The sequence below is a fragment of the Sycon ciliatum genome, chromosome 9, assembly GCF_964019385.1.
Source record: "Sycon ciliatum chromosome 9, ocSycCili1.1, whole genome shotgun sequence".
Classification (NCBI taxonomy): domain Eukaryota; kingdom Metazoa; phylum Porifera; class Calcarea; order Leucosolenida; family Sycettidae; genus Sycon; species Sycon ciliatum.
The window spans coordinates 4159305-4186643 of NC_088651.1; the positions used below are offsets into that span (position 1 = coordinate 4159305).

Sequence of the window (27339 nt, forward strand, 5' to 3'; positions counted from 1 at the left end):
CCTGCTCGTCTTCTCACTGCTCAGAGTCGGTTACATCAACGATGCCATAGATGCCTCTTTGAATTTCAGGTGTTGGTGCGCCAGATTACGGCACAAGCCAACCCGTTTGTGACTGTGGGTCTCCGGCCATGGACAAGGTAGTCAAGGAGCTCTCGTCTCAGGCCGTGACTCTAGGTGCCACCACTCGCAACAACAAAAATAATCGGATGAAGACCACTCACTGCACTTCTCAAACAAGCGAGTGCACGCGAAAATTTCTTGGAGCGAAAAACATGCAAAACACAAATTTCGCGCGAACGTTCGCAATAGTTTTCGCAACCCGGAACGCGAAAATCATTGCGAACGTTCGCTCTGCAAAACCTCTCTATTATGATCGCCTTCGATTATTTATTTTCGTTCTACTCGACAATTCCAAAAATCAGTGCCATTGGCTTTAGCTTTGCCCTTGAACTTGAAATCTCGTGCCTTATTCTTTCCTGGGGACTGGTGTTGGATATTGAACGGGCGGAGTTACCGCCGGGATGATGGATGAAGGAGATGATGGCCTAAACTTGGCTGCGCGCATTCTCATTTTCGCGTGGCCTGCCACTAGTGTTTCGCAGATTCACAAAGGGTGTCACAGGCATAGCTGGAGGAAGAAAGGTGAGAGAATCGGTTGCACAGTGCGTGCAGATCAACCCAACCATTTGGTTGTTTTAATTTTACTTCGCACAGTCAAACGGGATGACCACCCAATAAAATTTCCGAACGTGACATTTTTGTAATTTATTGATTTTCCCGCATTATACCACAGTTTATTGTTCAGGTTATTTCGCTTCAACTTTTGAGGTATGAATTCCTTAACTGCAGACTCGACATGCAAGCTCCATACTCACCAGGCTGTGTCAACATCAGGTCACGGCTTTTTTGACTTTGTCCGTTAGGCTGTGTTTGCATAGATATTCTGATGGCGTCAAAGACAGTTAGAGATTTTGTTGGTCGTGTGTCGGGGGTATTGTCCCCGCCGAAACTGAATGCAAGTTTAAGAAAGACTAGGTCTAGTGAGTTATGATCAGAAGTGTCCTGTGGGTCTAGCCCTCAACCCCTCTGCGGCAAGCAGTAAACTATATTTACACCAAAAAGCGCAAAAGAAGACTTGATTTTTTACGCGGCTCTTTTCACCATGATAATTATTGTACACGTTTGAAAATTTGAAATACTCATGGCAACTGGTGGGTGAATCATTCAAAAATGCAAACGTGCCCGCTGTTGAGTGCAGCCATGTGAATCCACACAGTCACTTTTCTCGTAAATCACTCGCCGTAAAACGTGCAAGTGGCTGTCGTGTGAATCGCCTATAACTGACTGTCTGCAGTTGTCGAAGTATTTCCCTGCACTCACTGTACTTTGTTAGAGATGTTCCGCATAACGTAATTACGTTAGTTAAAAAATGTAGTCGATCTACGGAAAGTCTTACGTAAACTGCATGCGCATCTGGGTTCCGCCATACGGAGTTTTCAAATCATAGCAGACTCAGCGGAGGACGTTCAGGTTGGTTGTAACTCTTGAGTTTCATGCCGTTAGGCAAACATCAGACAACTGATACTCGGGTCTACCCAACAGTGAGTCAGTATGCTTATAAATACATAGGGCCACAAGCATAAACAAATTTAGCGCTAAATCTGGTGTAAGGTATGGGGAGAACAGCTGGTGCGGGCCACGGCGCGACAGTAGAAGTGCCAGGAGGGTGGCAGGCAACAGGCAGGTGTGAGCATGAAAGCGCAGAAAGAGGCGATGGGGAGGCAGTGTACAGCAGATGGGTGGAGGTGCCAAGAGGATGGCGGGCAATGGGCCAGTGAGATCGCTAGGGGGTCTTTGGGTGATGGGCAGGCGTGGGCGTACTATTGACATCATGGATGTGTCCTCACAACAAGGCTCCACCACGAGCATGCCAAACTTTACAAAGTAAGCCTTTCAGTGCAAGTCTTGGTGGCATGGTGTCTTTTGGGTGTTTTCTTAGGTTCCAAGAGACGTGGAGCTACATTGTGTGTGTGTGTGTGTGTGTGTTTGTGTGTGTGTACGCGTGCGTGTGTGTGTGTGTGTGTGTGTGTGTGTGTGTGCGTGTGCGTGCGTGTGTGTGTGTGTGTGTGTGTGTTTGGTACACGCCATGTACTCTTTTGTGCAGATACTACACGAATGCGAAACGCGACAAACTCTACAACGTCATTAGCCTGGAGTTCACCAAGACTAAGTTGGAGCCTCAAGTGGAGTCACCCAGTCTGGTACGTCAGCAATCCTACATACACTTGAGAGAATCAAAAGCGTTTCTGCTGTAACTCTGAGTTTCACGGTTTTAACCGATCATCAGACAGCAACTTGGACTACAATTTTCAGAAAATATGATTGATATAAGCTGCAATCAATCAATCCTATGCATGTAACGTTATATGTAGTACACTCTTATCTGTTGTATCCGGGCGGTCCGGGACCGAGGGCTCTGCCCTTCATTTGGAAATGTTCGTAATCACGTATATCTTGATGTGGAAGGCACGTAGATCTGGCATATTACGTCACTTCTGGCATTTCCACAAATTGGTAGTAAAGTAGTAATATATCCACTAGAACTCACTCACAGGGTTCCCCGTAGACCAAGATGCCCGTAACTTGGAGGTCCGGATAGGAGTCGTGAGAAATGAGTGCACTGTAGTTGAGCACTCCACTGCACTACTGTCTCCCCTGTATGCCGTGTTGGGGGGTTCGGTGGGCGTTTGAGGCTCATGTCATACATGATCATGCTTAGGCTCGTTTTGAGAAAGTATGGATTTTTAACTCCTGATTGGTTTGTGCAATGTGTTTATATTGGTTTATCAATGCCCCATCACAAGCTGTATTATGTATTCGCAACCGTGTACAAATTGCTCATTTGTCTTTTCTTCTTCCTACTGCTTGCTTGCTGCGGCTGCTGTTGCTGTTGTTGTTGTTGTTGCTGCACACAGGTACGTCATATGGATGGAGTGGACTTGGTGTGGCCGGAAACATTGCGCGCTTTGCAGCAGGAGGCCACCAACCGACTGGTCGACATGAAATATCCCAAAGTGCAAAAGTATGTGTTTTGTTTGTTCTTGTTGATGGTGCTGCTGCTGCCGCCGGTGTTGCTGTTACTGGCCGACTGCTGGTGCTGTTGATAGTACTACAGGTGTAGCTGCCCTATTGCTGGTGCTTGTGGTGCTGCTGCTGTTGTTGGCTTACTGATTGTGCTGCTGTTGCTGTTGCTGGCTGCCCTACTGCTGGTGCCGGTTGTGCTGGCGCTGCTGTTGCTGGTCTACTGTTGTTGTTGGCTTACTGATTGTGTTGCTGTTGCTGTTGCTGGTCTACTGCTCTTACTTGTGCTGTTGCTGTTGCTGGCTTACTGATGGAGCTGCTGTTATTGTTGCTGGCTTACTGATGGAGCTGCTGTTGTTGTTGCTGGTCTACTGCTGTTGCTTGTGGTGATGCCGTGCTGTCACAGGTACTGCCTGATGAGCGTCGGTGGCTGCTACACAGATTTCCGTATCGACTTTGGTGGCACATCCGTCTGGTATCACATTCTCAAGGGTGGAAAGGTCAGCATTCCCTGTCTGTTTGTCTGTTTTTGTGTCACACACATGTACACAGTATATAGATGGACGATGGGTGTAGATACAGACATACATCTGTCTGTCTGTCTGTATGTCTGTTTATCTGTCTGTCTGTTTACCTGGCTGTCTGTCTGTTTATCTGTTTGTCTGTCTGTCTGTTTATCTGTCTGTCTGTCTGTCTGTTTATCTGTCTGTCTGTCTGTCTTTCTGTCTGTTTCTCTACCCATCATCCATCCGTACTTGTATGTATATTTACCTCTCTGTCCATCCTTCTGACTGACAAGCTCCTTATAATCACGAATGTGTCTTGTAGAAGAACCTTGGAAGGAAGTGGAATGAGAAGAAGAAAGCTGGCATTGGCTTAAGTGTACAGCATTTCACTGATTAGAAGTCGCACTTGATGATAAGTCGCAACAGGTCTGAGCCAAGTTGTTTCTATACAGTACATTCACATATTACGTAGGAAGAAGTCACGCTCGATTGTAAGTCACACCACCTTCTTTAGGGTCGTCCGTAATTTTCGAAAAATTAAAAAATCCGTCCTCATGCAAATTTGTCTCTGACCCACCCACCCACCCCCATTTTTTCCCGTTAAGTTTTTGATGTTTACCAATGCCCAGCTCGAAAATAATAACTCCTGACCCCATGTTTTCTGACTGCACCTACATTGTATGTCAAGTACTAGTAGCTAAGTACAGTGAGTAGTAGGTCAACCGACGGCCATGCACGTCCTACAACTACATGAAAAATCTGAAAAGTCATGTATATTAGATACTGGTGTTTGCCGGACAATCGATCCTACACTACGTCTACAGCAGGGAGTCGTAAATACCGGTATTTTACGACTCCCTGGTCTACAGTACACGGCTGTTCTGAGTGCGACATTTATCAATATGGCGGCGTACCGTAGCAACCAGCATCGCAACAGCTCGCGTACGCACAGCGTGCCGACGCGTGCAGTCTTTCTGCACATTTTTCAAATTTATCGAAGAAAGTTTTTTGTTTTTGGGGCGATGGATTCGTGCCTTGGAGAGGTCGTATGAGGCCATGCTGGAGGAGAATAAGTCTACCACCAAGACCTGGAAGCCTCCCTTCGGCGAAGTACTGAAGTTAGTATGTCCTGGAGTCAATACAGTCAATACAGGAATTGTTTTCAAGACGATGCAGTGTAATAAATTCTAGTAATGTAGTGCATCATGGAATTCGGTGTGTTTGAAACTTCGGAACAAGAAGGGGGCACGTTTGCTTGACTCACTACCATCATGACGTGAACAGATGGAACCCCACTGCTCTTATTCTAGAACATGTTCTCCCCTGAGGACAGCTTACAGCCAGATTTCCGTGCATAAGAAAAGAGCGCAAATAAATCGTTAGACTGATTGCAATTCATCTTGGAGAAGGATAGAATTCGATCGTCTGCTACTCTCTCAACGCAAAGTTGATGACATAGCAGCTACATGTACGTCTCTTCATGCGTGTGCTCTTCACCTTGGGATCAATGAGGATATTAGGATTGCTGGAAATCAGATTCTGTATACTATTGGTCAGCAGTTTCTGCATTGCACATGCTCCACAGTGCTCATCGGCAAGGATGTTGAATTTGCATGTAACCCTTCACCACCCTACTCTCCATACTATTCCAGATCAGCACTAACTGAACATTGAAGTGTTTCATTTCCAGTAGAATGTGCTCCTCCAATAAGTGCGGCATTGGAGGCGGTGATATTTATTGCCACAGTTGCACTGCTGATCTTCGTTATGAAAGTAGCAATGGATGATGATCAAGTCAACCAGTGGGCTTGCAGTGATAAGCAAAGTACCACAATACATCATCAAGTGTCATAGCATGGCGGAGTTGGTTGCCCGCAACGCTTCCATGTTGGTCTTGTTAGTGTACAAATAGAGGATATCTTCTAGTCTCCAACTTTTAAAGCACATGGACCTGCTATAGGTGTTATTCTTCTATCAATGCTTGTTTCAAGTCACAGAATTATTTAGCTTCTTACAGCTTTGATTTAATTCGCCGTATTGTAATTAATGTGAAGAAGAGGTTGATGCGACTCCGGCGATACTTGGGGAATTGTGTGTTGCTCCCTACGTGGGAGCTTGCGCTATTCCTGCCGACTTGAATTCTCACTTGACCGACTTGTTATTTTAAAATGAATCCATGGACATCTGTCAATTCAGCAGGTGAACTGCATTGCCATCAAAGTAGGAAGCGACGAGCGGGTTCTGGGCCAGGGGGCGCCCGGGTCCCAAAAAATGGGGTATTATTGAAAAATGGGGTACTAATAGTACCCCATTTTTGCGGTGAAAATTATTTTTGGCCCGGTTTTTTTGCGGATAAAAATATGTGCCAGGGGGTGCCCCTACCTCAAAAAAATGGGGTATTATTGAAAATATGTGTTGTGCACATGTGGGTTTGAATCTCACTTTTTTGGGCCACCTTGCCCCGGATGGGAGTGGGTATAAAAAGTAGAATGTTGAATATGGTGTTTATCATGAAGTTTTTTCCGTGACCTACCCCACCTCCCCATGCAATTTTTCAAAAATGGTCCTGCTCGCACACACGTCAGAAAGGTCAGTTCTTGATAGATACGATACATGTCATTACAAAGAATAATGGAACGAACAGTGAATATCGCAATGGAGTGGAGGAGAAAGGTAGTACAATTCAGTTCTTGTTGTCCTGATTTCATCAAGCTGGTATTGGATGAGAGACCACAAAGTTTACTCTTCGAATACGTGTGAGGATGGATTCACCCATGATCTCTTCCGTGACACGCAGTACGAGGTGGAGTTGTCGGACGCTCTGATGTGCACCAATGGTTCCACCCAGTCAGCAATGGAACTGTCAGTCGACGACCTCCTTTGCACCGCCATCGTGTCAACAGTCGACTCGGGTAATTTGGAGATGAATCCATCGTCGCCGATGTCGATCGTACCAACTCGCACACGAATCCGCGTTACTCTTGTTGCAACGGCACGGAGTTGAACGGCCTTGGTACTACGTCGTACACGCACACGATCAACTCGAGAGACTTCATTTTTCGTTCACCTCCTTGACAAGTTGCATTACGTCGCTGGAATCCAAATAGGTTGCATCAGCGAAGAGGTCGATGATGTGTTGAGAGCACGGTTCGTCACGCATGTCACTAAGCTTGTAGAATGAGTGTCTACCATCAGTCCACCTTCGCAGTATGACACCATCATCAGTCTCACTAATAGTTCCGTAGTCCTCCACACCACCGATGACGATTTTAGGAAGGTGCTGTTTCCTATTCTTCACATTCAAGATCAGACTGGTGACCCTGCAGATAATATACTCAGCAGCAGTGAGTGGTGACATATCGAATCTTCTGGGATGTGCTATCATCGGGTCAAGATCCCTGGTTGTCTTGCTAGCACTGAGGCGACGGATTGAGAACTCTTCATTATCGCATGAAAATAAATACCATTTCTCTGCTCTGCACGTCTCAGAAAATGTCCACGCCATTTTAGCTTCTTCACACTGCAAGAAGGAGTCGATAATGAAACTGCAGGTTGAGACTACTTCACCTCGAGGTCAAAGTTCACGCCGCGATGACCTTTGTAAACAAGGCTACGTCTAGACGTCTCAAACAAGACCAAGGGGTCACGCCACGGGGAGGTGACGACCTTGGAGAACACGATGTGTTTCGAAAGCGGAAAGACGCCCCCGTCATGGTGAGTCTTTTTTGTTCGGGTTTGGAATCTTTCGACTATGATATCAGATTGAGATGTGAATGCCTTTCTTCTATTGAAAGGTCGATGAGACGGAGGATTTTTCTAGCTTTCTGCTCATATAATTCTTACTCTCATAGTACTTGATTTTCATATATTTTCAGGGGTGGAAATACGTAAGGCACACGGACCATGGATGCGCACATCATGGAGTGTGCATTGACGTCACAGTGGATTGTAGGATGCATCATGTACCACACAAACACACACACACACATGCACATAATATACATACACTGTGCAATGACATCACAGCGAACTGCACGATCGGTGGATGCTATACATATACGGAATTCCGTGGTCTCTTCTCATACAGAGATGGTAGAGAGGAATTCAAAAGGAATCTTGGAAAGAGGACTCAACTGTCAATAGAGCGATATTCCCCGCTCGGAGCACGAATATTCCCCGGGTCTTGCGACAGAGTAAATAAGGGAGATGTTAGTGCTGATCACGCTCTATTTGGGATAGTACATGGGATAAATGGATTATACCATTCGTACTCTGTGCATACCGTACCCATTATATTTTCAATCGTGCTGACACACTCATGAAAATATCTAGCGGTGTACCCCTCGTACCAAGAGTACATGTACTCTTGCTCGTACTCGTGGGATAATCGATACATGTCTTAGTGCTGATCGCGCTCTATTTGGAATAGTACATGGGATAACTGGATTATACCATTCGTACTCTGTACATACCGTATCCCTTATATTTTTCGTCGTGCTAACGCACTCGTGAAAGTGTCCAGCAGTATACCCCTCATACTCATGCGATAATTCTCATGAACGCCATCAGCTTGTACATAGCACTCAATCATTTATTTTTTATTTTTCAATATGAATGACATTGTGAATCATGACCGAAGACTGTTCACATCCTTCTTTGTGAGCCAGGTATTGAATTTATTATCTGTGTAGCCTTTCCATTGCACAAGACGTTGATCCTTGTTGTATTTTAACACCTTGTCGAATCTCAAACCGGTCTCTCTGGCGTGTTGCAGTTCTGCTTCGTAAAACGATCCGATGATGTGTTCTCCCATCAGATCACGAATCCTGTAGGTGTGTGGTGATGTTGATAGGATTTCATCCACCTCGAATACTTCCTCCGTCCAGTTCGCAGTGTAGCCCTTCTCGAAATGACGCTTAGATACGGTTAGGCGCACCTCGTCACCCACTTTGAACTTGGGTTTTGACTGCAGGGGGTCTTGTTGATCTGCATCTTTTGGTATTCTACCGTTCGATGCTTCGTGAGGTGTCATCCCAATGCTTCTATGCTTTGACTGGTTGTAGCGGTCTAGTAGATGAGATAGGACATTGAGGTGCGTGTTCGTGGATTTCTCTGTAAAGTGACGCCACATTCTTGCCTTCAACGTTCTATTGAAGCGCTCGACCACCACCGCTTTACCCTCGTTATGGGTGCTGTACATGATGACGTTGTGTTGTGATAACCATCGTTTCATGGGGGCATTGTAGAATTCCTTGCCTTCGTCTACCCAGAGTTTTAGCGGTGTCCTTCCGGATGTACTGACAATCTTATCGAACGCATCTCTCACGGCGGTACCCGTCTTCGATTTCAAAGGCATTGCCCAGGCATAGCGGCTGTATAAGTCGATGACTGTTAGCAGGAATTTGATGTTCTTATTGCTTCGGGCAAACCGTTGCATATCCACGAGATCTGCACTCCATATATGGTCAATTGCTCTGCTCTTCACCTTGCGTCTTTTGAAATGCACTCGTCTGGGCTTGTGCAATTCGTTAGCCAGTTTCGTATGGAACTGTGCGGGTTCTGTCTTCTTCTTCCGTCTTCCATCCTGAATTGCCTTTTGCACTTTGTTGTCCCAAAAGGCTCCAGCACCTTCCATGGCACCTGAACTGAGAACCAGTTGATCGTTTTCCAGCTTTTCGTCATCATCAAAGACTCTTCGGAAAATTCGAAGTGCTTCATCCAGACCATATTTGGAAAATAGCTTTCCCATCAATATGGCATACCATCCACATACTGCTGTGCTTCTGTCTTGAACGGCTTGGGTGTTGGTGATGATCTTACAGTCTGCGTAGGCTTCTTTAAAGAAATCGCACAGTGCAGGTTCAGTGTAATCTTGCTCCATAGTGTATAGACTGCGTCCGAAACTGTCAAAAACCAGGATCACGTTTTGCTCGCGACACACGGTCAACCAATGATGTCCGCCTTCCGTTGCATCGTACACCGGTAGAACGTTGTCGGTGTTGACGATACAAAAGTCTCCATTGTTCAAGGGTGGCAAGAGGTCGTAACTCGTGCAGCCCACGAACCCTCCGACACCATTCAATCTTCCTTTGATATCGGCACTGCTGAGAGGATAGTCCATTCTTGATCATAGCCTGAAAATATTTGGCACGTGATCACATGGAGCGTCCGCTCAGGATATCCTTGATGATACGAGTGATCCTGCTTTTGTCCTTCAGCACCTGTTGAATGAATGATGCATCGTCCACCATCACCTTTTGTGCTCTGATCATGAAATGCTCGGGATGGATCAATTTTGCTTCTGTTGTTCTACCATAGGTGGAAGTCATATCGTTGAGATCTTGAAACTTGAGCTGTGATCCCGGTATAGCTATCACAAGGGTGGTTAGTTCCTGAATCTTTCGTTCTGATCGAAGGAACCCATCAACGTGTTTGTTGATTCCCATGGCACCTGCTATGGCTGCAAACGGGTACCTGGACATGTAGATGCGATTCGTCTCGTTGACCAGAGTAGTGTAGTCGTTCATCGTCTGCGTCTTCAGGGCATCCGCAGCCGCTTCCACCCGACTCCTGAACCTCAGTCGATCTTCATCGTAGAGTTGCAGCAGTTGTGATCGGCTTGTGAAATAGTTGCTCTTCAAAAAGGTTACCGGTATATTTGTATGCCGGAGGAAACTGTCCAGGATTTGCAGGATCCATCGGTCAAATTCATGATCTTGTAGTAGATTGAAAGGCACCGATGTTAAAGGTGCCTTTCTCTTCTTCCTGACATCTGAAACGGAATCGCGAACTTGATCGGTAGTGGAATCATAGTTGAGTATGTTGGATGCAATCACATTTCTCACAGACGGGTAACTGATGTGATCGGGATTGTTTTTGAAGTGGGTGTCATATAGACGCTTTACTCGCGGATCGGCTTGCAGTTCCAACAGGGTGGAGGTGCTCAAACTGTGATCTGGTACTTGGGAAAGAACTTTCTTAACGCTTTTCAAGTATGCATTGTAGTTATTACCTCCTTTTTGCCGCATGAGTGGTGGTATACCGAGAACTTCCCACGAATTTGCTCTCTTCTTAATGATGTGTTGAGGATGTTTCGTCATAAACTGCAAGGTTTGCAACCTTTTACGCTTGGGTATCGAGAAGGATCCCTTTCTGAGTCCCACTCTTTGTATACTACTCGGTAGCCCATTTGAGAATTTCACCGTAAGATGCTCCATTCTTATTCATGATTGGAATTTTTTTCAATGTTGCGGCTAACTTTTCGGCTAACTTTTCGGCTAACTTTTCGGCTAACTTTTCGGCTAACTTTTCGGCTAACTTTTCGGCTAACTTTTCGGCTAACTTTTCGGCTAACTTTTCGGTTAACTCTTCGACTAATATCGTACACACACACACACACACACACATCAACGAGGTTTTTATTCAAAAGTCACCTTTAATGCAGTGTCTTCGCAATACGTGTAGTACTGATTAGAAGAGCAATCAATGGTTAGGATAGGTCTGCGACACACCGCCAATAACTTCTCATACAATCTAAAGATAATGGATGACTTCGTGCACAGACCACCAAACAGAGTATTGAGATAACGCTTGATATTGCTTTTATCAGTGAAGCGAAATAGATACATAAAGTTTGCATTGATCTTCATGTCTTTAATGTTATCAAAGCTCTGAGAGAGAAAGAACACGTTCAACTTATGATGATGACTGTACATGGTGAAGAACTTGTAGAGACACTCTCTTTGACTGCCGTGCTTCAAACCCATCACTCTGATGTCATCAATGATCACATAGGTGTTAGGCTGGAGATCCATGTCTTCGATACACTCGGGCATGGTGCTGTAATGCTTGAAGGATTTGAGGCTTGGGAGACGATACTGATCGGCCGGCTTGTTGGAGATGACAACTATACGCTCAGGTTGCACGCGTTTCAGGAGCTTGATGAGAAAGTAGGATTTACCCATGTTGCTCTGTCCCAGAAACAATACGTTTTGACCCCAGGATTTCAGAGCAGGAATGATTTCCGTGAACCAATCCTTAGACTCGAACTGAAGACCAGGAATGTGCAGCCCGTGTCGAGCAGTGGCCGTGGTCGGAACATCGTCGTTCCTTACGGGACTAGTCTTTTTCTTCCTCCCGATTTCCTGTCCAAGGAGCGAGATAAAGTCCATGATCAGATGTTGTAGGATGGACCGATGTGAGCGGAACTCATAGAAGACGGTCCTGCACTGTTAATGTTCTGTCGAATTTTTTGAGCAAATGGAGTTTCAGGACGGGTTAGGGATCTACGAGGTGCAGACAGGAACGATGAAGCTTCGTCGAGGGCACGATGTCCTAGTTTTTTGAACAATACCCTTCCTTGTTTCTTTATTCCTCGTGCCCTGCGGCCTTTGGAGCGAACTTGACGAGCTGGCTTCTTGGTTTTTCGAGATGCTCGTTGCCGAATCTTCTTCGGTGCATGCCGACGACGACGACTTTTAGTGCGCTTCATGGCACCTGCTGAGCTTCCCTTCCTTACTCCTCTGCCGAATATTTTATCCATTACGTTGTCACCCAGTGATGCCATGGTACCCATGGCCAAGGGAGCAGCCAGATTCGTCAGGAGTGGTATGGCCTTGGCGGCTAATCCTGGTGGAATGGCTAGACCTCCTCGGTGCATGGCAGGGTTGTAAGCTGTTTTCATTTGCGCTTCCACAATGTCTCCGGACTCTCCTCTCCCCAAAAGCATGGGAAGAAGTGTCATTCCTGCCATGGCAGCCAGGGGTCCAAGTCCACCGCGTTGCATTGCATCTTGTTTTGTCGTGGGTTCCGCCATCTGTTTTTCCATCTCATCCGGTCCAGCACCGATTAGGTTTTTCCAGAAGCTCTTTTTCCAGAAGAATCCGTGTTGTCGACTCGATGTTTTCAAATCACCACCGTAGACACGATGTCTGGTCTCCAGGTCACCACCTTCCATGATGCCCTTTTACTACTAGGTCGGAATTAATTCATACAACTTCGGCTTTGATACCTTCATCTTTGCTCATGGTGTACAAGTACTTGTCCATGCAGAGAAGGTTGACTTTGATCGAGGCGCCATTTTCGCTAGGTCTCCTCACGGGGGCGTTTGTCACGTCGCTAAATTGATAGTCGATGGACAGATTTCCTCTCGATCTTGGATTGTCTGTGGTCCGATCCAGATTCAAGTTGATAGGCACCATAAAGTAGTGATTGCAGTAATCTGCAGCGGTGATGGGGATTTGCGTTCCATACGTCTTGCCGAAAAAGTCTTGAACCAGATTGTAGCCACGCAGGTAGGAGGATTTGTTGTAATCGTAGAAGTATTGCCCTTCAGTATTACGACTCACATCCCACTGGAACTTGAGCGGGTTGTCAAAGAGCGTCTGGTCGTTGACAGTGACACGAAGTTGACTGAGATTTGCATGAATCATGGCCAGTCTGTTCGAAGAATGCGATGCTTGACCTCCAGCCAATGCTGGCTGTGTACCATGAGTCAAATCTGTGAAGAACAGGATCATCCTGCGTGGAATGTCCGCATTGTGAAGCAGTTCCAGTGTACCAGCATCATCTGAAATGCTCTTTTGTATGAGACGAGGGCACCACGTGTGGAAATAGAGTTGTTTGGGAAGGCGTACACGATCGGTGAGATTGGGTTCCATGCGATAGGTAGTGTACACAAAGTCCAATTGGAGTAGATCGATCTCAATATCACCGACGCTCAGAGCACTGTTGGCACCACCGCCTTGATCGCTAAGCATGATGTATCTGGAAAGCTCGGATTGTGGCAGATCAAAGCGAAGCTTCACCTGTGTACCCGGGGGTAACCAAGCATCGTCCTGATTGAAAAACGGTAGGAAGGGTCTCAGCTTGTACTGAAACCGTCCAACAGCTGCACGAAGTGCATTTTCCTGAACCGTGTTGGAGAAGCCTTCGTTGGTGACAAGCTCGACGGTGGGTGCACGCCTGAGTGTGAAATCATCGACGAAATCCGGTGCTTGTGCTGCATTAGCGTTTGCAGCGTTTGTTTCGAAGGCATAGCCATGCTTACGCTTCACACCAAGTTGATAGGGCGTTAAATCCACACCTCTCAATGCTCTTTGCGGATCCAGTTTCTGTAGACCGTAGAGATCCGAGTCCACGTACTGAAGGCGTTCGCTGCTGCTTTCCATTAGACTGAGGATATGCTGAACCATTTGCATGTCGACAACTTTACTCGATTGCGTGACCTCTGTTCCGTTGATCTCCACTCGAATGTTCTTGAACCATGAAAAGGCTGGTGACGTGGTGCACACCCATCGCGTGTAGTCTCCAGGCTGGTTATTGAGATTGTTTTTGACACTATAGCGCATTTTCACGATGAAATAGCTCTCCCCCAGAGCAATGAAATTCGGCGACGAGATGTCTAGTTCATTGTTCAGGGATGGTGGTGATCGATCTGCTGTGGAAAAGAGTCGTACTCCGCGTCTACCCTCAAGCAACGAGAGTTTCTTCTCCGTCCTGTCGAGGATGTTCTTCTGAACGATCTTCGTGTTGGTCAGGAGTCCCGTGAAGGACTCCGGAGCTTGTGGTGAGTATATCTCCTGTGCCATTCTTGCGAGTCACATTATAATAGGGGTGAATTTTTTTCAAAGATCCAATATCCAGTGTCTTGCGAAAGTCGTTCATCATCGATATCAATCGTTGATGCTCCTCGTTAGTGAGCTTCCCATCTTCAAGAGTAATGCCCAATTCCAACATGAACGAGTCTTCAGCTCTCTCCATCTGCTGCAGTTGTTCGATACACTTGACAAGCTGACGTTTGGTGTCGAGAACGTGTTTACCAATGCATGCCATGATCACACCGATGATCGTGCTACTGATGGCGATGATTCGAATGCGATGTTCTCCAGATACAACACCACTCCCTTGAAGAATGTTGAGAATGGTTTGAATGAGTATGAGAAAGGACAAGATTGCAGTGTTGTAAATTACGTGCTTCTCCCGGCAACGCACCTTTTCGCTCTCCAATTTCTTTCGTTTTGCTATATCCTCCACCATGTCACGCACGTGACGGACACGAACATCTGGAAGATCCATCTAAGTCGTGTTGGTGATCCGAAGATCAAGGTAGACGGGATATCCGGAAGTAATGTGTTCACCGGTGTTGAATTTCAACCAGAACGAAATGCTAGTCACGTTTTCGTGTGGAAGCAGCAGTCGTTTGTCTTCTTTCCCGAACACGTAGTTATTCAAACCGTTGAGGGTTTGAATAAGAAAAGTCTTCAGCACCCTCGAATCAGTATTGTCTTCGTACTCCACAGCAGGTCCAATGAGGTCGGTGTAGAGCAGGACAAGTCTTCTACCTTTCGTCAGATCCACAGCGAACGGGAACGTGTGAGATCCCTCGATCGTGTATGGCTTGAGAATAGTGCCCACACCCAGCACCAATGCGGGTGAGTCCTTCTTCAACAAGCACCGTTTATTCCTGGGTACCGAGACACTTATACGGCTGGTGTGACGAGAGTAGGAAAACACAATGTCTCCGTGTCCTGCTCGTTTCAGAGTGGCATTGATAATAGACGCCAAATCGTCTACATCGCTGTATGTTCCCGTCTTGATGGAAAGTCTATCCTCTTCTTCTTCTTCTTCTACACCATGTACCACATAGAGTTTGTTCGTTGCCTCGTCTATGTTCTCAAAGTGTACTTCAAACTGAGCCGATTCAACATGCAGGACTTTATCACGCGTATCGAGCTCCTTCACATTTAGAGTAAAGTTTGGTTTGTGCAATCCCCTGCTCACGCCCGACGTGTTGTTCGCCACTGTCAATATCACAGACATTCTGGTGTTGTGATGACACTCACTATAGATAGGTTTTATTTTTCATTTTCATCTCAAGAATGTAGTGTAGCATGTGTGCTATATATTATGTACAATCAAAGTAGCACTTTCATATATCGTAGTGTGCCATGAGTTCTGTGTGGATACGCTGGATTGTATGAGAAGATAAACTCTCTGCAAAGTGCAAATGACAGAACAACTTTGATGAAGTGCCGTTGAAGAATTGAGTACCACCAATGCTATAATTGCAATCTTTGATTCCATTGGTCCTGGAAAATGGGACAGTGTCTAAGTTGGAATGTATCAAAATGGAGTTTACGTATAGAGTGAATAGGCCTTCTGAATTCCGAGCGTAACTTATGACACACTTTGTACCCAAGAGATCCGTCATGCTCGACACAGGTTTATCCAAAGCCGCCGATAATTGGCTGACTACAGACGAAACGGGTATGTTGAATGATGAATGGCCGGGACGCGTGAAGTAGTTGCCACTTATGTGGGTGGCAGTGAACAACACGTACAAACTATCCAAGCTGAAATTTCCGACAGTATCGATATCGAATGCCTTCAATGACATGTTTCTAGGGTCAGGTGCGTCCACTTGAATTACTTGGAACATTGCAAAAGACATGTTGTCGTGAAACAGATTGACGAATCGTTCTCTAATGGAAACTTGGCTGGGTTGTGTAATGTTGAGGTAGAAGTGATCGTCTCGGAACATGTCGATGCTGTTCACGTTGATTCTCTTGTCCTTCATGTCAACGATATTTCCCCCTCTGTATCTGTTTCTGCTCACCCTGGTGACGGATTCAAATCTGCTAGGATGAGAGTATATGTAGAGGTAGACGTTTCTCCGAATGAGAGGTAGTAGATGAAACGGATCGGATAGGTTCTGATTTGATTGCGGACCCACGGGACCTCTGGCTCCTGGAGGACCTATGGGGCCGACGATTCCTTGGGGGCCCACGGGACCTCTGTTTCCTGGAGGACCGGTTGCACCGATGGTTCCTTGGGGACCGACGGGACCTGTGGTTCCTTGATCACCTTGAACACCACGTTCACCTTGTGAGCCGTCTTGTCCATCTTCTCCTCTAGGCCCAATCTCACCTTCAGGACCAAATAATCCACGTTCTCCACGTGGTCCAACTTTACCTCTGGGACCTTCTGGACCAGGTATTCCTTGATCGCCTTTTTGACCGCGTTCACCACCTTGTCCATCGCCTCCTCTAGGTCCAGTCTCACCTTCAGGACCGATCAATCCACGTTCCCCACGTGGACCAGCTTCACCTCTTGGTCCACGAAGCCGACCGAAAGCCATCCATTTCGAGCTGATTTTCTTGTACACGATCAGCGTGGCTGCATCGAGGTAGAAGTCACCATTTCTCCCTACAGAGTTCAGCGGCATGCCACCTCCACTAAGCCATCCCAATCCCCGATCACCACGAGGACCTTTCATCTTGCGCACAGCGTCGATGTCGTGTTGCAATCTCGATGAGGATTGACGGATTTCATTCTTGACCCAACCGGCAGGGACAGCACATGTCAAAGAGCTATCGTCGTACGCCAAATTACAGATTGAATGTTCGTTCATGTCGAGGTTAGCATCCATGGACACGGATCCGTCTGTTCTAACGTGCAGCTCATCAGTTGCTATGGCTTGATCTGTGTAGCGCGTAGATCTGTTTTCCACATCTTCAACTTTGCTCTCATCGGCTTTCTCCTCTTTCAGTTTCTCCACATCATGAACCAAGGTGTTTTCGGTGTCTTCGTTCCCCACAACCGATTGCATCTCGATAATGTCATTCCGCATGCTTTGCATGTGTTTGAGGGAGGCCTCATCACCATCACTCCTATGGAAATGCGTAGCCCAGTACGCCATCTTCACACACACACACACACACTGTACTAATTATGAAAGGAAATATTTTCTTTCTCAAATAAATCTTTATGATGCTCATAAGAACAGGTAAACAACAGGTAATGCACAACAAACAAGAGCCACAGTCATCGTGTTGATGAGTCGACCGTTCATCCTCCTCCTCGATTGTTCATGAATGTGTTTCATGAGGAAATCTCGTGCTAACAACACCTTCGCACGATCGCCTTTCCGTGCCAGCATGTCCAACAGAGTGACTGAATATGCCAAGGTCATCTCCAGGGCAACGACGTCGTTTGACGCATGACTCCATAAACCTTCCATGATGCCGCATATGCAACTTTCAAGTCGTTCAGCTTGTTCACGATCACCATCGCCAACAGTAAAGCTCGCAGCATACCTGAGAATGTCAGGTCTCTTCATAGCGACATGTTTAGCAGATGTCCACACGTGAAACAATGTCGAATCACGAACGAACAAATGGTCAATGGCAAAGGCATGACGAGTCTCCGAGCATTCACCTTCATCCTTTGCGTATGTTGCAAGAACATGGTCAGCAACTCGTACTAGCAGATGACACACCTGACATTCGTGAGTCTTGTGATCAGCCGATCCGTTAAGACTCTTTGCAACGTGAAACCATCTCTCGTAAAGGGAATTCATTTCCTAGAATGCGAAGACACGAGGCAACTGATCAATACTGTATCGGGTGAAGGAATGACTCGACTGCATGTCAAGCATGCATATTTATACAAGTCAGAATGGGGTGGGTTGAAAATGCAAAGTTGTCAACCAATCACCATCAAGCCCGCCAAAAACAGATGATGTAACCTTGACATGATTGATCTTGTCATGAATGACGCATTCATTGATGGTGTTCACATGAGATCACCCTGGTTCATCTTTCCCAATTCCATTCTTTTCACATCCTGCAACCCATTCTCCACTAGTAGTAGCAGTGGGGATACTAGAGTCCGAAGAGGCAAGGCAGCACTCTTCCGTGGACGTACTACTCGACACAACACCACCCATACTTGTTCTTTAGAAGTTTTTTTTTTTTTTAATTTGTATCATGAGGTATTGACGTAGAAAGTAGTATAGGATAGTATAGGATAGAATAAGAATGAATGATCAGCTGTATGATAAAGAAGGCAGTTCATTAAAGACTTCTTGGAAGGTCTCTACCAGCTGATCGTCTTGTTGGACGACGACACTGCATAATGATGTGAAGCTCTCAGTCAGCTGTTTCAGCTCCGTGATAGAAAGTGCCATGTGTGCGTCCAGAGCACGATGAAAACATCTGGGTTCCACGTTGATGCAGATGATTGGAGCAACAGCAAGACGTACCTTCATCACTTGCTCGTCAGTGTCGAGGGAGACTGCCCCGGGGTAGATGAATACATCTTGTTCCACATCCAGTTCAAACGAGCTGGTCGGGACTAGCTTGTTTTCACCGTTGATGTACACCCGACATTGACCGTCGGACGAACGTGATGTATAGAAGTTGGTTATGATCTTCTCCACACGTCCACTTCGGAGAGTGTCACGGAGCGATGGACAAGTCTTGATCAAGTTCGTAATGATGAACTCAGTGGACTCGTTCAGTTCGATGTAAACTTGTCCTTGAGCATCTTTGCGAGCTGTTGCCGTACTACCACAGGCTGGCAGAGCTCCCGAAGGGAAGTACATCTTATATCCAGGCTTGTAGAAGGATTTACCAGATAACTTGTAGGGCAGCTGCATGTCCTCCTGAAAACCATCCACCACAATCTCTTTGTGGAGCTTGGTAGGGGCAGGTGATGCATAGCGACGCTTAGCCGGTACTGGCTTCGAAGAGAGCACAACTCGAGGAGGGTCAGCAGGAAGAGCGGAATTCTTCTTCATCCTTCGCTCGTATAGGGAAGCCATCTTCTAGGAAGTGAAGTCAGGACAACTCGTCAGCACTGTATTCGATGAACGAATGACTCAACTGCAGACAATCATTCGTATTTAAACGAGCCAGAGAGGTATGTGGATTGAAATGATAAGATATGTGTCAACCAATCAAGCCCGCCAAAAACATTTCACCAATCAGCATCAAGCCCGCCAAAAACATTTGACCAATCAGCATCGTGCCCGCCAAAATCATATCTCATTATAAAGATTCCTTACATGATACCGCCACCTTGGTGAATTGATACAGTATGGAAAGAAGATCACAGTCAAACGTGTGCATGTTCTGGATCACATGGTCAAGTGAATAGGTTTCCCAGCAATAAGCATCAATCAATGATGTCATAAGAGATATATCAGATTGAGATAAAAGCAGCAAATTCGAACGCAACGTGGACAATTGCAATGAAGACACCATCCTAGTCGACTCCATGAGATGCAGTACGTATAGGAGTGGAAAATGCTGAGGAAGAGGTTTCATGATTCGACTGAACCTCAACCAGGCTACATTGCTATGAGGTAAGTAGGAATACAGTTTACGTAATGCATCCACATTCGTATCGTATACTATACAGGATAATGCTATAGCATAATTTATACTCTTGTACAAACAGGACTTCTTCATGGCACGTATCTGCTCTCGAAGAGGGTGTACACGAAGCTGATCGGATAAGAGTTCAGTTTTCGAAAGAAAATGCAAAAGATGACGATCCACACCACATAACCGCTCATGCGCAGCGTAAGGCTTCTTCATCAAACTACATCTCTGATGCACATCAACTTCAGGTAAGTAAACCACATCCATGACAAGTCCACAAGAAGAACATACGTATCTTCCTTCATGAACAACATGATTAAGATGATGACACTGCTTTTCCTTCCCTTCTTGCTCTTCTTCTTCTTCTCCTCCTTCTTGTTCTTCTTCTTCTTCTTGTTCTTCTTCTTCTTCACGAAGTCTCTTTTCACGTACATAGGCACGTAAGATCTCTAATTCAGAATCCATCTTCACCCCACACCATCATCTTCATAGTGAAACATTATCCATCAATATATCTACTTTTATACCCACTCCTATCCGGGGATAATAGCAAAATACTCCTGAAAAAATAAATAAAAAATTAAGATTAAGATGATGACACTGCTTTTCCTTCCCTTCTTGCTCTTCTTCTTCTTCTCCTCCTTCTTGTTCTTCTTCTTCTTCTTGTTCTTCTTCTTCTTCACGAAGTCTCTTTTCACGTACATAGGCACGTAAGATCTCTAATTCAGAATCCATCTTCACCCCACACCATCATCTTCATAGTGAAACATTATCCATCAATATATCTACTTTTATACCCACTCCTATCCGGGGATAATAGCAAAATACTCCTGAAAAAATAAATAAAAAATGAACAGAATAAAGATTAACAATGATGATAAGTGTGCCTTATTCAACCCAAAGGTCAAAGGTCAAACCCTGGGGGAGTCCCGGGGTCAGACCAAGCACGACCGACACAGTGTGCCTTATTTGGCCCAAAGGTCAAAGCAATAGAAGAAAGGCATTCACATCTCAATCTGATATCATAGTCGAAAGATTCCAAACCCGAACAAAAAAGACTCACCATGACGGGGGCGTCTTTCCGCTTTCGAAACACATCGTGTTCTCCAAGATCGTCACCTCCCCGTGGCGTGACCCCTTGGTCTTGTTTGAGACGTCTAGACGTAGCCTTGTTTACAAAGGTCATCGCGGCGTGAACTTTGACCTCGAGGTGAAGTAGTCTCAACCTGCAGTTTCATTATCGACTCCTTCTTGCAGTGTGAAGAAGCTAAAATGGCGTGGACATTTTCTGAGACGTGCAGAGCAGAGAAATGGTATTTATTTTCATGCGATAATGAAGAGTTCTCAATCCGTCGCCTCAGTGCTAGCAAGACAACCAGGGATCTTGACCCGATGATAGCACATCCCAGAAGATTCGATATGTCACCACTCACTGCTGCTGAGTATATTATCTGCAGGGTCACCAGTCTGATCTTGAATGTGAAGAATAGGAAACAGCACCTTCCTAAAATCGTCATCGGTGGTGTTGAGGACTACGGAACTATTAGTGAGACTGATGATGGTGTCATACTGCGAAGGTGGACTGATGGTAGACACTCATTCTACAAGCTTAGTGACATGCGTGACGAACCGTGCTCTCAACACATCATCGACCTCTTCGCTGATGCAACCTATTTGGATTCCAGCGACGTAATGCAACTTGTCAAGGAGGTGAACGAAAAATGAAGTCTCTCGAGTTGATCGTGTGCGTGTACGACGTAGTACCAAGGCCGTTCAACTCCGTGCCGTTGCAACAAGAGTAACGCGGATTCGTGTGCGAGTTGGTACGATCGACATCGGCGACGATGGATTTATCTCCAAATTACCCGAGTCGACTGTTGACACGATGGCGGTGCAAAGGAGGTCGTCGACTGACAGTTCCATTGCTGACTGGGTGGAACCATTGGTGCACATCAGAGCGTCCGACAACTCCACCTCGTACTGCGTGTCACGGAAGAGATCATGGGTGAATCCATCCTCACACGTATTCGAAGAGTAAACTTTGTGGTCTCTCATCCAATACCAGCTTGATGAAATCAGGACAACAAGAACTGAATTGTACTACCTTTCTCCTCCACTCCATTGCGATATTCACTGTTCGTTCCATTATTCTTTGTAATGACATGTATCGTATCTATCAAGAACTGACCTTTCTGACGTGTGTGCGAGCAGGACCATTTTTGAAAAATTGCATGGGGAGGTGGGGTAGGTCACGGAAAAAACTTCATGATAAACACCATATTCAACATTCTACTTTTTATACCCACTCCCATCCGGGGCAAGGTGGCCCAAAAAAGTGAGATTCAAACCCACATGTGCACAACACATATTTTCAATAATACCCCATTTTTTTGAGGTAGGGGCACCCCCTGGCACATATTTTTATCCGCAAAAAAACCGGGCCAAAAATAATTTTCACCGCAAAAATGGGGTACTATTAGTACCCCATTTTTCAATAATACCCCATTTTTTGGGACCCGGGCGCCCCCTGGCCCAGAACCCGCTCGTCGCTTCCTACTCATCAAGCCCTGAGCCAGCTCCATAGGAATGGCATGGTCATGAAGATGCGTGATGCTGTGTATCTTATTCGCATCAGAATAATAACCTGGTTGTTTCGGCTACACACTCCGGTAGCAACAGATACTCTGCATAATGCAGCTTGTACAGTAGTCCTCACTAAAGTAGAAAGCAGTTTAGGAGGGACTCTAGTGAGGAGTGTACGAGGATAGCCTATTAGTGTTCTACATAATCATTTGCATATTTAACATGTTACATGTAATTATCATGAACGCCGAGAGTGGTAAAACCGGGTACGGCCATCACCAGCGGCCCTGTCCTGAGTGCCATGCTGTGCTTAGTGCTGATGTAGTGCAAGATATATAAGCTGCATCATGGTTGTCGTTTGTTGTGGTTCAATTACTTGAAGTATTTCAGTATGGTCTTTACGCATGCAAGTGTGTGCTTTTCAGCAGGATCGTCGAAAGACTACATTGTGCGTGGCCTAAATCTGCAGTAACACTAGTAATACAAAAAACCCATGCCTATGTGTCTACACGTAAGGCCTCAGACAGATGGGGAATCTTGCATCTCTGACATTTAAAATCTCTACACAATGTCCTGTTTCTACATACATTTCGAAAGCATGGATTTCAAAAAATGTTCATTGGATGCATGTCTGATTTGTACTTGCTAACATCCAGAACGAAGCATGCACGGATCCCTCCTATGGCGGACGAAACCGGGGTCTTCGTTAGACATTGAGGCAGGAGAACACACTTCCACTCGTCCTGCATTATCAGCAAACACTTGCAATTGACGTCCAAGTACGCCACGCAAATCGACTTGGGCACGAAAACGATAATCTGGGCGGCAATGAAAATATAACTACGACGTAGGAAAAGGACAAACCTTTCAATGAAAATTGGCTTGAAGGCTGCCAAAAATTCTGCACCCCTTAGGAGGAAGCCTCGAATGTGAGCCAATTCTGATAAACGCCAATGGCCGGCACGACGAGGAAGAACGAAACGAAAAAGATCGTAACTTCACTTTCCCATTGCGCATTTTGACGATCAAAATATCTGCTTGCGCAGCTTGAAGGCAGGAAGGTGAATTCGCTTAGACTTCGCGAATCCAATGTAGAAAACGGCTGGAATCGACAGAAACATAGGCGAAACCTTGCCGAATATTTCCAGAGATTTGAAAAAGGCAGCAAGGTCGCGTACGACAGCATCATGGATCACTGGGGCGACGGGAAAATGTCGTACCGTACATAATGTCGCTGGATTATGCATGCATAACAGCCGTGAGTACACTACACAGTCAGTGCAACAAGTGTATGAAAGCCCCGGCCTGGAGCAAAAAAAAAAAAGAAAAAAAGTACGAATAATCCAAAAAAATTAATTCAGCCAGCACTCTTGACAACCCTACCCCTTTTTGCCCGAGGACGGATTTTTTAATTTTTCGAAAAATACAGACGACTCCTTACCTGTTCATTGGTTGAGGGAAAGATGCAAACGGGAAAACGTCTGAAGAAAAAATTGACTGGCGCCACCAGGACTCGAGCCAGGGGCCTTCACTTGAGGGCAGCGGTGCTCTAACCCTTCTTTACCGTTGAGGTTCAGTGTAAAAACGTGTGACTAACTGTACTGTTTACAATGCGGCCGTGTGTGTGTGTGTGTGTGTGTGTATGTGTGTGTGTGTGTGTGTGTGCGTGTGTGTGTGTGTGTGCGTGTGTGTGTGTGCGTGTGTGTGTGTGTGTGCGTGTGTGTGTGTGTGTGCGTGTGTGTGTGTGTGTGTGCGTGTGCGTGTGTGTGTGCGTGTGTGTGTGTGTGTGTGTGTGTGTGCGTATGTGCGTGTGTGTGCGTGTGTTTGTTGTGCACTGCAGGTTTTCTGGCTGATTCCTCCGACCCCAATCAATCTTCAGATCTAAGAGCAGTGGGTGTTGTCGGGTAAACAGCAGGATATATTCCTGGGTGACATGGTCGAGAAGTGTGCCCGCGTCGAATTGAAACCAGGCTTGACTTTTGTCATTCCTACTGGTGAGTGAGATTGTGTAAGTGTGTGTATGTATGTATGTATGTATGTACACTGTTGTGAATTCCAGCAGAAATCCAAGAGAGCTCGATACCGGGAAGGTAGAGCCGTGACACACTAGTCAGAACAACAGATGGCTTGATCAGTCACAACTTGAAAAGTTTCATGCCATTTCAGGCACTCATCAGGTGATATGAACATCAAGAAAAAGTGGGTTATTTTTCTTGATGTTCATATCACCTGATGAGTGCCTGAGATGGCATGAAACTTTAAGTTGTGACTGATCAAGCCATCTGTTGTTCTGACTAGTGTATGTATGTATGTATGTATGTATGTGTGTGTGTAAGTGTGTGTAAGTGTGTGTATGTATGTGCCAGCTAGTTCGGTTGGTTGGTGCCTTTATGCCTGATTGTGTTGGGTCTGTTGCTAACGGGCTCGGCTGCTTGAAGGTGTAATGCGTGTGTGTGTGTGTGTGTGTGTTTGTGAGTACGTACCCATTTTGCTGATGTTTCTTCTTTTGTGTGTGTGTACGTGTGTGCATGTGTACGCGCGTGTGTATGTGTGTGTGTGGTTGTGTGTGTGTGTGTGTGTGTCTGTGTTGCCACACCTGCCGACATGTCAGTAGCCTGCTGATTTTGGAGGCATTTCACGACCCGCCGACAATTGACCTTTTCCTGCCGACAACAGACATGAAAATGTCCCGTTCTGACGTTATGCTTCGTTTAGAACTAAATTAGAACATAATAGAAGTCATGTTCCAGATTTTTGCTCTTACTGGTCATCGTGTTTGTTTTCATTGCTCTCTCCTATGGTGCTAAGTGAAATCATTATTCTGTCTCGGGAGAAAATCTGATAGCTCAATCTGAGTTTCATGCAGACCCGTGATTTTTTAAAGGGGAAGTATACCCTAAAATCAAAATTTCACCAGTTGTAGTCTTCGGGGTGCTGAGTCGAATGGTCTTGGTCCGAGGAAGCTGCGACGCTCCCTTCCTACTTGTATCCCAATCGAACTCGCGCACTTCCACCGAAACATGGTGTTTCTTTCCTTCTGCGTGTGTAGAATCTGCGTGTGTCGCCCGCACCAATACCTGACAACATTGTGGAAATAGTGGCAGTTGAAACAGAGATTGTATGCAAGTCCTCAGCTGCTACTGCATCTCCAAGAAAGACAGCAGGTAAGCTACAATGACAGGGGTGTCACAGGGTGGTTGGGAGTGGTACAAGGGGGGTCCGGGGGTGTCCCCCGGGAGAGAAAAAATTCGGATTTTTCGGCCAACAGGGCACGTTTAAGCGCTCTACAGCCACAAAGCAGGGTTCTCCTAGCACTTATCAGACAACCCCACTCGTACTCCAGCTCCAAAAAATACTTCTCATGGATTTTTTGGTCATACTTCGTAGGTAGCCAAAGCAAAAAGGAAGCCATTGCCCTCGAAAAAATCGCAAAATCCGAAGTACAAGCGTGCTGCTTGCTGCACGTTCTAGCGCCAGCCGCTGTGCAAAAACGTATGTTATTACCACAATGACGATGATATTGCTTTCACAACAATGACCACAACCTAACTGGGTTATCAGTAGGAGCAGTGACACAGCCTTACTGCTCCAAGTAGGATTTAGAACAGAGTGAAGGGAGAGCAGACCGGGCCGGTCTAAGCAAGGAAGTAATCGGCATCAGAGGTGAGCACGCAGCATCGCAGATCGTCTCGAATTGCGCATCACATCAGCGGCAAAATTGCTCCTGTGCATGCAAGTGGATTTCCTTGCACTTCTCAGTTTGGGAAATGCTCGATTATGATAATTCTGTGTGCGAGTGCACTAGCCCTGAACATACATGTAGGTGACCCGTTTGTGGTGTCTCATAGCCTACCTCACGACCTTCTGCTTTCTTTCTGCATCACTTGTATCTTGCAGGTATATCATCTCGTGACGACCACATTTAAGTCTGAATTTGAAGTGCGAAGATGCTTCAGCAACCACATCGTACTTTTCCATTGCTTTCATTGTGCTTCTACTGTGCATGTGTGTAACTTGTGGGGTATATAATTATGTGATGACATTGTATGCTGGCGACACGGTCAGTTTTTGTCCATGCGTGTAACGTACACCTGCATGTTATGCATTGAAAAGGATCTGCCACTTGCGATCCTGGGACAAGTATCAGGTCAGCTTTGTCTTGTGTGGGCTGTACCAGATTGCTGTTCACTTTTCCATCTGTTGGATATGTGACTTTCTGCAAGTCTCTGGTGTATGGTGGCCACTTCTTTGCTTGTCACTTTGTATGATATTACATTCTGTATTCGCTGCTTCCATGGCGTGGTCTGCAAACTGCAATCCTTGGGCAAATGTCATGTTTGCTATGTTGTGCTTTGGCCGTCAGCTTGTCTACACGTTGTAGTTGAATTATTTTGTTCCACAACTGACTTCCTTTTAAAAGTACGGTGGCCACTGCTTTGCATGGCATTTTACATGAAGAATTTCCTGTTTGTGTCGTGTGCATGTGCGTATGTGTGCGTGTACCGTGTGCATCCGCGTGTTTGTGTATCTGTGTGCGGGGTAAGCGAGGTGGGGAGGGCTGGTATGTATCAGTGTGTTATCGCAGTCTCATGCCTACATACAGTACATCGCGCGCGTGTTCATCATGTTTACCTTCGGGGTTGGGGTGGGGAGGGAACGGAAAAAAAACTGAAATTATCCATATAAAATCGCTCTGTGAGCGGTTCTGAAAAACCTTTACTGGCGCTGCCCCGTCGTAAAAGTAAGAAATTAAAACTGGCCCATTGTCCCCCCAAATGTGAACTGATCCACCTAAATCGGGAATGACGGGACCCGAACGCACCAGTAGCACGAGGTCGGGAGGGCACAGGATCACAGCACATCATAGGGTAACACCATCACTAGTACATGGTATCAGTGGCAGTGTAACTTTGCTAGTACACATAGTTACTTCCATCGGATATCCAACATGGGAGTTCATCGACGACCATGGCCTGTGCACCAGCGTCCCCATCTGCATCCAC

General features: G+C 46.0%; 2 protein-coding genes across 3 annotated transcripts in view; one reads left to right on the top strand and one right to left on the bottom strand.

Annotated features, from left to right (window-relative positions):
* LOC135825238 (lysine-specific demethylase 2A-like) lies at positions 1–26787 on the top strand. Its single transcript, XM_065337974.1, has 7 exons — positions 1–642; positions 2165–2261; positions 2976–3082; positions 3488–3581; positions 24177–24330; positions 25386–25500; positions 26234–26787. Exons 3-5 carry the CDS (start codon positions 2985–2987, stop codon positions 24219–24221), a joined length of 237 nt encoding a protein of 78 aa, XP_065194046.1. The 5' UTR covers positions 1–642; positions 2165–2261; positions 2976–2984; the 3' UTR covers positions 24222–24330; positions 25386–25500; positions 26234–26787.
* Positions 1–27339, bottom strand: part of LOC135824841 (uncharacterized) — an 82337-nt gene that overhangs the window by 16283 nt on the left and 38715 nt on the right. The window lies entirely within an intron of this gene.